This window comes from Tamandua tetradactyla, chromosome 14 (genome assembly GCF_023851605.1).
Source record: "Tamandua tetradactyla isolate mTamTet1 chromosome 14, mTamTet1.pri, whole genome shotgun sequence".
Taxonomy (NCBI): domain Eukaryota; kingdom Metazoa; phylum Chordata; class Mammalia; order Pilosa; family Myrmecophagidae; genus Tamandua; species Tamandua tetradactyla.
The window spans coordinates 80,628,517-80,642,339 of record NC_135340.1 but is presented as its reverse complement, the minus strand read 5'-3'; the positions used below and the strand labels follow the sequence as shown (position 1 = coordinate 80,642,339).

The 13,823-nt window shown below is 39.1% G+C and overlaps 2 protein-coding genes across 10 annotated transcripts in view; one reads left to right on the top strand and one right to left on the bottom strand.

Annotated features, from left to right (window-relative positions):
• The window catches only part of SNX1 (sorting nexin 1), a 49,227-nt gene extending 40,412 nt beyond the window's left edge, over window positions 1-8,815 (bottom strand). Inside the window, exon 1 of one of the 7 annotated variants that reach the window (XM_077128172.1) lies at window positions 8,683-8,815. In XM_077128172.1, coding sequence (XP_076984287.1) covers window positions 8,683-8,697 — 15 coding nt within the window. In that variant the 5' untranslated portion in view covers window positions 8,698-8,815. Of the gene's footprint in view, window positions 1-6,880; window positions 7,111-8,682 lie in introns of those variants that run through there. The other 6 variants (XM_077128169.1, XM_077128170.1, XM_077128171.1 and 3 more) reach the window with 6 other exon arrangements.
• Window positions 8,816-8,869: 54 nt separating this feature from the next.
• The window catches only part of CIAO2A (cytosolic iron-sulfur assembly component 2A), a 104,561-nt gene continuing 99,607 nt past the window's right edge, over window positions 8,870-13,823 (top strand). For 2 of the 3 annotated variants that reach the window (XM_077128181.1, XM_077128183.1), the window contains exon 1: window positions 8,872-9,214. In XM_077128181.1, coding sequence (XP_076984296.1) covers window positions 9,091-9,214 — 124 coding nt within the window. In that variant the 5' untranslated portion in view covers window positions 8,872-9,090. Of the gene's footprint in view, window positions 9,215-13,823 lie in introns of all 3 variants that reach the window. The other variant, XM_077128182.1, reaches the window with a different exon arrangement.

The window sequence follows — 13,823 nt, the reverse complement described above, 5'->3', positions numbered from 1 at the left end:
CAAATTCATTACCTTACAGCACCACAGAAGTCTAACACATGTCTGCCTTACTGGGTATAAAATCGAGGTGTCAGCAGAGCCAGATTCCTTTCTGGAGCTGTAGGGGAAAACTCATTTCCTTACCCCTGCCGGTTTCTAGAAGCCACTTATATTACTTGGCTAGTGGCCCCCATCCTCCAATATTGCATTTTTCTGTGCCTTTCTTCCTCTATTTTTAAGCATACATGTGAGATAATGCAGGATAATTTTCCTATCATAAGGTCAACTGATTAGCAACCTTAATTCCCCTTTGTCATCTAACCTAACAAATGAACAGATTCTAGGGATTAGGATGTGGACATCTTTTGGGGGCATTATTGTGCCTCCCACAGGCAGTGAACCCTTTCCCATCACAATACTTAAAAAATGGCAGAGATGCACTAAAAGCATACATGTTTGGGTGAAGTCATTCAATGTTCCATGGGACTTGGGAATTTGCATCTTTGTTTAAAAAATGAATGACTATTTGACTAACCCAAATGATTTTACAATACTGCTGCCCTCTCATAACTTAAAGAGCTAAAACAGAGGTTCTTATGCTGGGGTCCATGAGTCATAGAATTCAGGGGGTCTGTGAACTCAGTTGGAAATAAAATTACAATTTTATTTTCACTAAACTCTAACTGAAATTCAGAATTTTCTTTAATCATAAAGATAGGCAACAAACTATAGTAGTAATTGCAGTACCTGAGACTATAATAGAAATTAGGTATTTATATACAATTTTACAGTTCTGGTAGATCTCAAAATATCATTTATGTTCATCTGTTTCAAAATTAGAGTAGTTATTAGGCGTAATTCTAGATCTTGTTTTTTAATGCATTAAAAAGCACATAACTAATGTAAAATTGTTTTAATGCGTTAACCATATTTAAATATGGTTTTGTTTGTAATCTTACATATTTTACTTTATGAATAAAACAAAATTATTCTGAGAATAGGTTTATAGGCTTTTCAGGATTACAAATGGGTCTATAGCACAAAAAGGTAAAGAAACTCTAAGCTAGAAGGTAAAGGGACTAAAGAAAATAGAAAGGGGGAGATAGGATATGGGGAATACAAGCTTGAAGTTGACCACTGAGCTACTTAAGGAAAAACATGAACAAGCCCATAAGAGACTTCAAACTGAAAAGCGATATCATGAATCCACCAAAATTTAGCTACATTCTACTGAATTCTCTTTAATTTCCCTACTAAAAATTCTGGGTCTCCAACTAACATAACTTAGAAGGCCCATAAAACTACAGAAAGATTAGATTACTAAAGGGTGCATTCTCTTCTAAAATAAAAAAGCAAACTCAGATCAGATCTGCTCTGAAAGCAGAATGAAGCCCAGCTGTCCATTTGACTAAGCAAAATAAGCCAGAAAAAGTTGAGCGACAGGCTCTTCCTGGAGATGAGATACCTATGGCTACTTGCTCTAGTAATTTATCAACTACTCATGATTTATTTATGCCAACAACTACCCAAGAGTGCTGAGAAGCTTTGAGAAACAAGGGAGAGAAGTTAGACTATTCTTTTTCCTCTTTCTTTCCAACCTAACAAACCATAAATCACTAAGTCATCAGAACTGCCTTAACATGAATAAGCAAAGGGGCAGTAAACCCTAAGGGAATCAGACGTCCAAATGCAACCTTTTTGCTTCTCTCATAAGGCCCAAACTCTAACTTCAGATAAATTTTAAGTTAGGTTCCTATCAGTCATCTTTAAAAGTTTCTTCTTATTCTCCTTTCCCATAAAGCCCTTAGAACCACTTTTATAAGCTTTTCCACCATAATTTTGAAAGCTAGGTTAACTGCTAGTACAGTTTCAGAGTCCAGAAATCTATGATTCTACACACTTCACAAAAATCTCAAGTTATTAGAAGTACAACTTGTTTATGATTTGAGTTAAGCGTTAAAATAAGTCTTTGGACATGATACTAGTCACTGACTTTTTCAAGAACATTTTCAACAGACCTGTGGGTAAAGTGCGGAATTTCAACCTCTAATCTTGTGATCAAATGTGATGACCTCCTGATGTGATTGATATTAGCTCCAAAACCAAATGTTTGAGGCAATATGCCTGTGGAAAATTTACTCACAACTATTATTAATACCAGTTATAAATGACTAAACCATTAACTAAAGAAACTAAGCAAGAAACGTTGCTCAAAGATACTGTTATCTAGATAAATTCTCAGAAGTCTGGTTAAGATCAAAGAAGGGCTAGTGCCAAGACACTCACTGAGGATGGGTTACAAAACAGCCACTACGCATGTTTTGTAGAACAGAGAATTAAAATATTAGCCAAACTACCAATTTCCTTACGGCTTTTATGAAACTATTACGTTCTATCCAGATCAAAAGAAGTTAACTAACAAGGAAATAAACTGGTCTCAAATAGAGCCCCACTCCTTCAAAACCCTATACCTGCTTATACTGATCAGATTTAGAGTTGGATCAAAAAGATCAAATCATCTCCTGTCTAAATGTTAATATATAACAAGTTTCTATAACTCTCTGCAGTCTAAAACACTATCAGTTCGGAGCTAATTGCTATCAAAGACTTCTGAATACTTATACAAGTTAAATTATTAATCTTAAACACATGTGGGCCTAATCATAATTTTTTTATTAGAGATGTTGTGGGTTACAGAACAATCATGCATAAAATACAGAATTCCTATACACCATCCTATTATTATCAGTGCAGAACATCTAATCATCAACATCAACAAATTGACGACAAATTTTTATAACTGTATTATTAACTATAGTTCATGATTTAACTTAGGGCTGTAAATAATTCTTGATTAATCAAAGACTATTCAAAATGAAATAGAACTAGAAATAATAAATAGCAAGGGACTTTAAAGGGACATTAAAAATGTTTCATTTTTTCTGGCCATTTCTTTCATCACTAGGATTTCAATTCAATAAGAGTAACGGGAAAAAAATGTCTAATTGATTTAATACATTATCAAAAGAAGAAAGTAACAGAATTGACCAAATCTGAACTGAGATTTCCTCCTTTCTCTCTGCATGAGAAAAACCTTCATAGTTATGCCCTTTTATTTCGAGGGCAAATCTAATTGTCGTCCTGGCATTCAGCGAAAAAGAGATGGGCATGTAAGATCTCCTAGGAAGACAAATAAAAGAACTGGCTTCAATTCTATTTTTTGGGTTTAAAAGTATGCAAATAAGACCAATGAGGTGAAATGAGGTATAAAATTATGTATGCCACTCATGCATCATGTTTAACATATTTTCAAGAACTAAATGAATGGTTCCAATTTAGTCTTTTCAGTTTTATTAAGAAAAGTGAAACTTCATCATATCTCAGAACTAAAAAAGTTTTAACTAAAGAGATACATATTTGAATTCAGTTTCACACCAAATAAGAGTCAGATAATAGATCATTATTTATAGGCCCAAAATAAGAGAAAAAAAGAAGGTAACGAATCAGAACTTCCACAAGCTAATTTTGATTTGTTTTAATAATCCCTTAATACTGTTTCTCTCCCATTTAAGTAACTGGTTTGTAGTTTCTGAGTTGCATATCATATGTTCTTTTCTTAAAAAATTTTTTATTAATTTTTAAATTTTTAAAAAAATGACAACAAAGAAACACAAATGTTCTTAACATATGATCATTCCGTTCTACATATAGTCAGTAATTCACAAAATCATCACATAGTTGCGTATCTATCATCATAATCATTTCTTAGAACATTTGCATCAATTCAAAAAAAGAAATAAAAAGACAACAGAAAAAAATTCATACATACCATACCCCTTACCCCTCCCTTTCATTGATCACTAGCATTTCAATCTAAGTTTACTTTAACATTTGTTCCTCCTATTATTTATTTTTATTCCATATGTTTTACTCATCTAAGGAGCATCAGACACAAGGTTTTCACAATCACACAGTCACATTGTAAAAGCTATATCATTATACAGTCATCTTCAAAAAACATGGCTACTGGAACACAGCTCTACAGTTCCCTCCAGCCTCTCCATTACATCTTGACTAACAAGGTGATATCTATTGAATGCATAAGAATAACCTCCAGGATAACCTCTCGGCTTTGTTTGGAATCTCTCAGCCATCCACACTTTATTTTGTCTCATTTTGCTCTTCCCCCCTTTGGTGGAGAAGGTTTTCTCAATCCCTTGATGCTGAATCTCAGCTCATTCTAGGATTTCTGTCCCACGTTACCAGGAAGGTCCACACCCCTGGGAGTCATGTCCCACGTAGACAGGGGGAGGGCAGTGAGTTTGCTTGTTGTATTGGCTGGAGAGAGAGGCCACATCTGAGCAACAAAAGAGGTTTTCTTGGGGGTGACACTGAGGCCTAATTTTAAGTAGGCTTGACCTATCCTTCGTGGGGTCAAGCTTCCATACGCTGCTCTTTCGATTACAAATCAAATCATATTTCTATTACTGTAATTAAAGCCTCTTGGGCTGAAAAAGAGAACAGATGGGATAATCAAAAGCAATAGCTGTTACACAGTGTCCAGGAAATTATATTCACATAAGTGAGTTTTCAATTTTACATGCCTCATCTTCACAATTCTTCAACGCCCCTCACTACTTTCAACAACAGCTTCAAAAGGCAACAAAACAATCTGAAAATTAACTTATATCAATAAGAAGCTACTGAAGTCATTAAGTACCTACTTTGAGTCTTTTCATCAAATCAATCTTATTTCTAGATAGTTCTGATTCTGACTTTTAGAGTTTAATTTAACTTCTTCTAGACCATAATTGAACTTTATAGGTTTTTTTGATTCCTAGAGTAATTCCAGTTTGCAAAAATGCTCAACAAATACAGCTCAAAACTTCAAAAGAGAAGCACTCTTAAATATTTTTATGCACAAGGCTTCACTCTAAGTGTTTTACAGGTATTCTAACTGAATCCTCATAATAACGCTGGAGGTAACAACTACTACTATTCACATTTATAGGTGAGAAACTGTACAGAGTAATTAAGTACTTTGTCCAAGGTAAGTTCATATCTAGTAGAGCTAGGATATAAATCCAGTCAGTCATATTTCAAAGCCCACAATTCCCTATCTCCTCCGGCTCAGAACTAACACATTCACTAGAATATAATGTTATTTAATGGCTGCTTAACAAGATATTCACAGTTTAGGTAGAAATCTTGTGGTCTTGGCTTCCTGAAGATTAACATTACGTCGGGTAGCTAGAAAAATGACTTACAGGTGATACTTTAGTTTCCTTAGTAACTCAATTATCCTGAAGGAAAATCTAAATAAAATTATTTATGCTTTATGTGGCAGAACACTGTCATTCTGATTCCCTCCTAGCCCCCTTAGCTGGAAATAGATTTTTACATTCTTACAATAGAGAGGTATTGATGCCCCTGTAAAGTTATCTGATTAATCAAACCATAGCCTCATGTACTTCTTTAGACAACTCTAGAAAATAAGTCCTCACCCTCATGGGGTGCCTTCTGGAAAATAAATCAACATTTGCCCATGTAACCACTCATTTTCAGTGCCAGAGTTTCTATTTTCAGATACTCATTCTGAATGCCTACATTCCAGTTGTTATCAATAGTAGATGTTCTACATGGTTTATGGGAGAATTAGTAAAGGAATAAAGATTTGTTTTTAATGGAATATAGAAAGCCTAACACTAAAATCTAAATTAGCAGTAAGAGTTACAGAATAACACAAACTTCATTAGACAGTTGGACTTACTATATTAGGATAAGCAAGCACATTATGAGCAGGGATTATGGACTCAGTTCCTGAATATAGAACAGGAAAATTCTAACAATTATTAGTCAAGGCCTTTAGCAAGGTATTTCCAAAAAATGTAGTCTTTTTTCTGACAAAAACGAGATGAACCTCAAGTTTTTACAGACACATGCTACATGAAAAATTTTAAGCTGTTTTATTTAATCAGCTATAAAGAGCAGCATTATGCAAGATAGAAAGATAAATAAATTTGCAGACCCAGCATTGAAGAAGTTTACAATTTGGAAAGAACCCTACCAAGTCATGAGTCAGTATTCTCACAAAACAGCCCCAAATATCTCTCTCCACTGATTCAAGTGATTTCCAGATTTCCACATTCTACATATTAAAGATTAGCTTCTTCCAATACCTAACTCTTACTAGAAATTCAGACATAACTCTGGGAAACACCATTTCCTCTACGCCCTTACAAATTTGCTCACACTGAGGTACCTGTGCACGTTAATATATCCCTTTAAAAGAGACAAAGACTTCTGGTCTTGTAATGCTCTATCTGTCAGGGCCTTCTCTCAGCCGACTAAAGAAGAGCAGATTTTTTTTAGAGCTCGGGGGAGTCAACCCAACTCTTATAAACTAAGATGCAGAAGTAGCCTTTGATAAGTACCGGTAAACGCTGAGCTAACGTAAAGATTTGTGGGCGGGTCAATATCCCGCGCCCCCCTCTAGATAACATTATTCATCCTAGGAGCAGTAGGGCCGGGGAAAGGTAGGTCTGCACGCCGTCCACTTATCCTGACCTATTAATAACCCTGATCAGGAAACGATCAGTAAAACAGCTCCGTCGATCCGTGAGGTCACCACACCGCAGCACCAAATGACGGCCCTGGCAGTTCTTTTCAGTCAGGGACCTCGGCGGATAAGCCACCATACCCCTCACTCCTCACCGTCCGCCCAGTGACGGGGAAAGCCAAGACCTGTGGCTCTCCGCCCAGCTAGGAACCCCTTGATCCTCGACTGCTGTCACTGATACGAGGTCTCGCCGGGCTCACTCTTTTCAGCCTCCCGACCCTCTCCTGGCCTCTTTTCTCTTTTGCGGCGCCCTTCCGCACGCTTCGAAGGATGTGAACTTACGGCCGCCGTGGCACCAGTGAAAATGTCCTCCCCCTCGGTGTCGCTGTCCCCAGCCTCGGGTTCTGACCCTTCGGCCGCCCCCTCGGACTCCGGCTCCAGGCCCGGGAAGGGCGGAGGGAGTCTCTCTGAAGCGCTACAGCCACCACCAACCGACGCCATCTTCCTCCACCCGCGGCGGAAGCCGCAACAAAAACTTTATGGAGAGAGAGCGCCGCGAGCAAAGCTTTCCGGCAGATTGGTGGGAGCGCCGCTACGACTCTGTGGCTCCCGTGGGGCGGGGATTAAGGGCGGGGCTTAGGCGCTGGGGGCGGATCCACGGCCCGGCCGAAACCTACAGCTTTTCGCCAACAAATCCCAGTCCCGGATCATAAGAAAGTCGAGATTCTAACTAAGGGGACTAAAGAGGAAGAAAAGACGGAGCTAGGGGCTGCCTACTTCCTAGGAACCTTTGCTCTGGAAGCACAAAGATTTAACCGGTTTCCTAAGATTTCGTTTAAATAAAGGAGTAAGATTTCGCTTGAATAAAAGAGTTTGTGGTTAAAAAAGGTTTAAAAACCTCTACATGCCATCTACCCATGCCTCGCACCACCACCTCATAGAGGTTCAATAAATAATTTTGATCGAGTTCTCTGTAGATTGCAGGAAAGTTTTTCAGTCTCTTGTTTATTCTTTGGACAACATTCAGTTAATTCACTCAAAAAATACATATTAAGCTTTCACTGTATGCTTTGGACCCTACTGTGCGTTTGAGCTACTGAAAATTTGGCCACTCGACCCTTACAATTTAATGAGGGAGACAGACATGAAAATCAACAATTCAACATGTTCAATGCTATAATGCGCTGTGGGAACTCAGTGAAAGATAATTCTGCTTTGAGAAGTCAGGAAGCCTCACAGAGGTGAGACCTAATTGTCCTAAATTTGTTTGGAAGGAAGTTAGGATTATCGTCTCAGTTGCTGTGGAGTAAATGGAATGGAATAGATGGCAAAGAAAGTGTTAAATTCCGAATAAAATTGTCTTGGGATTTTATTCTCTGATTGCCCAGTGAACTTCAAATCTAAGCTAAAAACAAGAGCAATAACAAAACTAGAGTTTATAAATGGGCTGTATTATCGTGAGATAATCCTGTAAAATAATCCTTTCTTTTCAATAGACATTAGATTAAGTGCAAAACTGACAAAATGGTTTAGGTAGTTTTCAACTACAAATTCCTCAACACCAGTAGTTGGCTTCCTCAAAAGTCTGTGAGCAGAATAAAAAAATTTTAAAAAAAAGTCTGTGAGTTGTTTGAGGGCTGGGGTTGCATCTGTTTTATCTTTAAATCCTGGGCGCCTACATACTGCATCTGGCAAATTTTTGAGTGGAGGGATGGATAGATAAGACTACCAACACCATCAATTTTGTTATTGGCATCCATCACAGCCACGAACACCAAACTGCTTAAGACATTCTTTTTAGGATGGCTATCTTCAACATGCCACTATTTCTTTCAGGGAAAATTATGTTCTGAGTTGTCTTTGAAGGAGCTTGGCAGAAATAATCAGCACTTAGTGAGGAGTTATGCTGGACTGAAGCTCTATAAGAAGTTGAGAAAACTAAAAGCCCCTTTCCCCGCCACACTTAACAGTTCTTACTGGACCCCTGAGAAATTCTTTTTCACCACAGCGGAAACTCACTTCCGGCCCGATCAGGAAGTAAGAAACGCTTTGACTGGAAGCGGCATTCTCGGGGAAATATCAGTAGAGAGTCTCCGTGCACACAGTCCTCCAGCACTAGAAACCAATATCTCATCTCCCCCTACCTCTTCAGGATTCATCTTATTGGGAACGCTGAATGAGGCAAGTCGTGGCGCGTTAACAGTCACAAACCTCCTCCCTAGTGGAGACTACAAGCCCCAGAATACAGCTCGCAGCCCTCCGAAGAAAACGCCCCATACGTCCCAGAATGCAATGCGCCTCAAGGGTTTAGAGGATTTTTTTTCTCTTGTCCTGACGAAACCGAGCAAAGCATGCTGGGGCATGTAGTTCGCCCACTGCCTTTCCCTAGCTCCTCCGCGCCACCAAGTCTGGTCCCACCTACTCTTTGCTCCCTTCGACCTTTAGACTTCTTTTAGCTGATTTGAAGACCAGGAAGTGGGTAATTCTCGAGACCGGCTACTGACAGACGGTAGCTTGAGTGGGACAGTCGCCAGGGATGGCGGAGCGTCAGGATGGAGCGGTTGTCTGGGCTGCTCTCCCGGACGCTGAACAGAGTCCTATGGCTCTCCGGCCTTTCTGAGCCAGGAACTGCCCGGCGGCCCGGGATCATGGAGGAGAAAGCGCTAGAGGTTTATGGTAATTAATTTTGCCCAGCGTAGTGTTTGGCGTTATATTTGGGGCACTGGGGTTGAGGACTTCGTCTGTGGGCCGGGAGCAGAGACCTACAGTTTTAGCGGATCTTTTCGGGAGAGGGGGAAGCGTTTTGTCTGTGGTTTTAAGTCACGAGGGAGTGTGGGTCCTGCCAGGGCCTGGGCTCTTCCCAAATCTCGAGAAAGCCGAGCAGGGGTGTCTTGAACTCTTCGTTCTCCTTGTCCGCCCCACGCCGTGCACTCCTGGGCAGAGCAGGAGGGGACGGTGCTTGATTGGGAAGTAAAGCTGCGCCCCAACGCCTGGGTGCACTGCTTGAGTCTCCTTCCTTCCTGATCCTGAGCCCCTGGACACGCACTTCTCTTGCCTCTGCTGAAGGCATTGGGCATGACCGAGTTGGGGAGTGGCCCAAGATCACAGCTACACTCTTCTGCAGTAAGAGAAGAGAACGAGATAGGCTCCTCGTAGCGCAGCCTCGAATTTATAATTCCTTTTACTCGAACTTAGAGCACAATATATATTCTTTAACATAAACATAATACATTTTCTTTCTAAACACTTGGGACCATCTTCCTTGTACATCTTCTTTCCATGAGAAAACTAAGGCTTAGAATTAGAATGGTTAAACAATCAGGGGGGAAGTCACACCGTCAGTAAGGGGAAGAAGTAGGGCCAAAAACAAAGCCCGTGTCTTATGATTTCAAACTTAGTGTGCTTTCTACTACTTCACAGTTGCCTCATAACTCTTTATTTGGAATTATGTAGTACTAGTTTTGTTTTAAAAAATTGGTTTTAAAAGCACTGCATCTGACATTCAAGGATTCCTGCTGCCCATAGGTAAAAGATCTAACCATAGGAATGCAGGTATAATTCAGGTAATGATTATAGGTCAGTAGAAGGAAACCAGGTGAGAGCTACTGGAGTTCTTCAAAAAGTCGAGCCTCCACAAGGTACTGACCTGTGAAGGTTCTTGACTCAGCCACAGAAAAGAATACAAGGACTAGTCAGTGTGTACAGCCAAAGAAACCAAGGACAAGTCAATGTGTACAGCTAAAAAGTTTAATGTGTAGCAAAAGTACACACGTGAAGGCAGTGAGCTGGTGCATTCTCCAAAGACATGCTCAGGGGTTGGGTTTCCTGCATTAAAAGGAGTTGGAGTCCCCTTTTGGTTATGCTAATAAGAGATTGAAAAGCTTCACTTTTCATTGGTTCTTTTTGGTGCCGATCTGAGTGAGGAGCTTCATTATGGTTTTAGGGTTACTTCTCCCTCCCTCCTTCCCTATCTAACTTGCCTCAAGTTAGAGAGAGAACTTTGGAGCTAATCTAGTTTACCGCTCTCTTGCTAGAGGCAGGACTTACTTATTAATCAGCTCCAGCCAGATGGTAATTATGAGTGGCATGATCTTTGTCAAGCAGTTGAACATATTCCTGTCCTGCCAGGCCTCTTATCTATAGCATCTAGAGACTGCAGGGCAATGGGGATGCAACTTTGGACAAAAGATGTTTCTTGCTTTTTAACTTATGTTGAGGGAGACCTATATATGGAAAAATATAGTATGCAGAGATGGCCAAAAGCCTGAATAAGAAAGAAAGAGATTCAGAGGAAGAAGAGATACTTATCTTTGGGGGGGAATCTGGAAAGCCTTTAAGGTGGAATCATTTAAGTTAGGCCTTAAATCAGCAGGATCTAGCTGTGTGGAACTTCAGAGGCCTTAATAGGCAGAAGAAACTAGAGCAAAAGCATAGAGATGAGAAAGCATGTTTAGGATTTGCGGTTAAAGGAGGAAATGTGGAAGAGATTGTTTTAGATGTTTTAGATCCAATTTGAAATTGGATATTGGAAGGTTTTAAATATAAATGAATTGTTTATCAGTGCAGAGCCCATAGAAGAAATTCAGTAAGAGGAGTAATGTGAGGAGAGCAACACTGCTTTATTTTTATAGAAATAAATCCAAGCCTTTCTAATTGCTGGACAACTAGAGAAGAGTGAAATTTAATTTTGGTGTTAAGTAGCATATGTAGAATATAATGCAGCTTGTTATAAATGAATCTTATAGAGAGAAGGCATAGAATGATATGCAGAAAATTCCTTTAAAGAAACCCTGTTTCCCTGAGATCATGATAACAAAGTCTCAAGAAAGAGACGCTTTTGCTCTCTTTTTTCCTGCCTGGATTTTCAAGTTCTTTAAATCAAGAAATAAGTGATAAGCCCAGGAGATAGCTAGGTAAAAGGTAGTTTGGTTGATTCGTTTTTCCCACTTGCATTCTTTTCTATTCTTTTAAAACTTTTATTTTGGGATAATTTCAGGATTACAGCATAGTTGCAAAAATAATACAGAACATGTACAGAACAATTCTAACTTGCCTTGACCACCCTGTCCTCCAAATACTCAGACCTACCATTGCAAAATTTTGCCACCTTTGCCATATCTTTCTATCCATCTATCTATCTTCCAGACACCTGAGAGCAGGTTGCACAAATCATGTACTTTTGAACACATAATCCTTTCATGTATATTTCCAATGAACAAGAATATTCACTTATATAATCACTTTAAGTTCAGTTATCAAGTTCAAGAAATTTAGCATTGATAGAAACCTTATGTTCTATATTTCAGTTTTTTTCTTATATCCCAAATGTTCTTTTGAGGCTTTTCTCCTTCATTCTTAGTTCTCATCCAGTAACACGTATTTCATTAAATTGTCTCTCATTTCTTTTTCTTTTTATTTTTTAAACTTTATTGTATAATATAACATATATACAAAGCAAAAAGATAAAAAAGCAATAATTTTCAAAACACTCTTCAAAAAGTGGTTACACAATAGTTCCCAGAGTTTGTCATGAGCTACAATATGATCCTCTCATATTTTCCTTTCTAGCTGTTCCAGAATATAGGAGGCTAGAAGGCTTAAATACTTTTTTATCATCACAAATTGACTTTTTTCCTTCTTTTTTGGGAACAGTAACATATATACAAAAAGCTATAAATTTCAAAGCACAGCACCACAGTTAGTTGTAGAACATATTTGAGACTTTGATGTGGTTACAATTTCACAATTTTGAGTTTTTACTTCTAGCTGCTCTAAAATACTGGAGACTGAATAGATATCAGTTTAATGATTCAGCATTCATATTCACTTGTTAAGTCCCATCTTGTATGTATAATTCCACCTTCACCTTTGATCTTTCCATACTTCTCTTTGGTGTTGGGTGGGCTATGGCAATTCTAAATTTTTGATAATGGAGGGGTCTGTCACTAATATAGATTAGGGAGATGGAACTATCTGATGTTCTGGAGAGGCTGGACTAGACTTCAGGACTTATCTGGACCAGGGACCCATTAGAGGTTGTAAGTTTCTGGAAAGTTACTCTAGTGCATGGAACCCTTGTGGAATTTTATATATTGCCCTAGGTGTTCTTTAGAATTGGCTGGAATGGTCCTGGTTGGCTATTGGCAGATTATGATAGGTAGTGAGGTCTAACTGAAACTTGCATAAGAGCAACCTCCAGAGTAGCCTCTTGACTCTATTTGAACTCTCTCTGCCACTGGTACTTTATTAGTTACACTTCTTTTCCCCATTTTGGTCAGGATGTAAGTGTTGATCCCACAGTGCCAGGTCTGGATTCATCCCTGGGAGTCATCTCCTACATCGCCAGGGAGACTTTCACCCCGGTGTCATGCCCCACGTAGTAGGGAGGGCAATGATTTGACTTGCAGAGTTGGGCTTAGAGAGACTGAAGCCACAACTGAGCAACAACAGAGGTCCTCCAACAGTAACTCTTAGGCATGCCTATAGGTAGTCTAAGCTTCTCTGCCACCTACCTAAGCTTCACAAGAGTAAGCCTCATGATCAAGGGCATGACCTATTTATTTGCGTGTCCCTGGGGTTTGACACAGTATCAGGGGATTCCCTGATGGTAAGGTTTAATAATTCTATAGTCTTTCTCCCCTCCCTCAAGGGACTTTGCCAATACTTTTTGATAATCTGCTTAATATACTCTAGGATGTTTCCAGGCATTACAATAATCTATGCAGGTTTAAGGGACCTCTTTCTTATTATGGGCTTCCTGTGTTTTACTTGTTTAAATAAGCTGTACAGATAGGTGGAATTAGATTATGCACTACAGAAAATTTCAGTTCCAGATCAAATAAACCTTTCTTCCATTGGTCTAAAATATAGACACTGTCTTCCTTACCCCTATGTTCTGAATTACTTTAATCCCAACCTCTTCAGCTTCGTTCTTATCTCTAAATATCAGGTTATATATATAATACAGCCCCTCAAAATCCAGAAATAATAATCACCACTCCAGACTTAATGTGTCTGCTCTAAAAGCTTACAATCTAGGCTCCTTATGAGTATTTTCTAAAGGTGACCATACCATTGTTTTTTTTTTTTTTCTGGCTTTTTTTGTCTCACCAAATGTCCCACATGTTCGTTCACATCGTTACATGCCTCACGACATTGTTCATTTTTGTAGCAGCACAACCTTTGCTCATAAGTATACAACATCATTCGCCAATCTACTTCTTAGTCAGGGCATCCTTCAGCCACCTGCATACATCGGGCATGGTGTATGCAGGGCCCTTTCAGA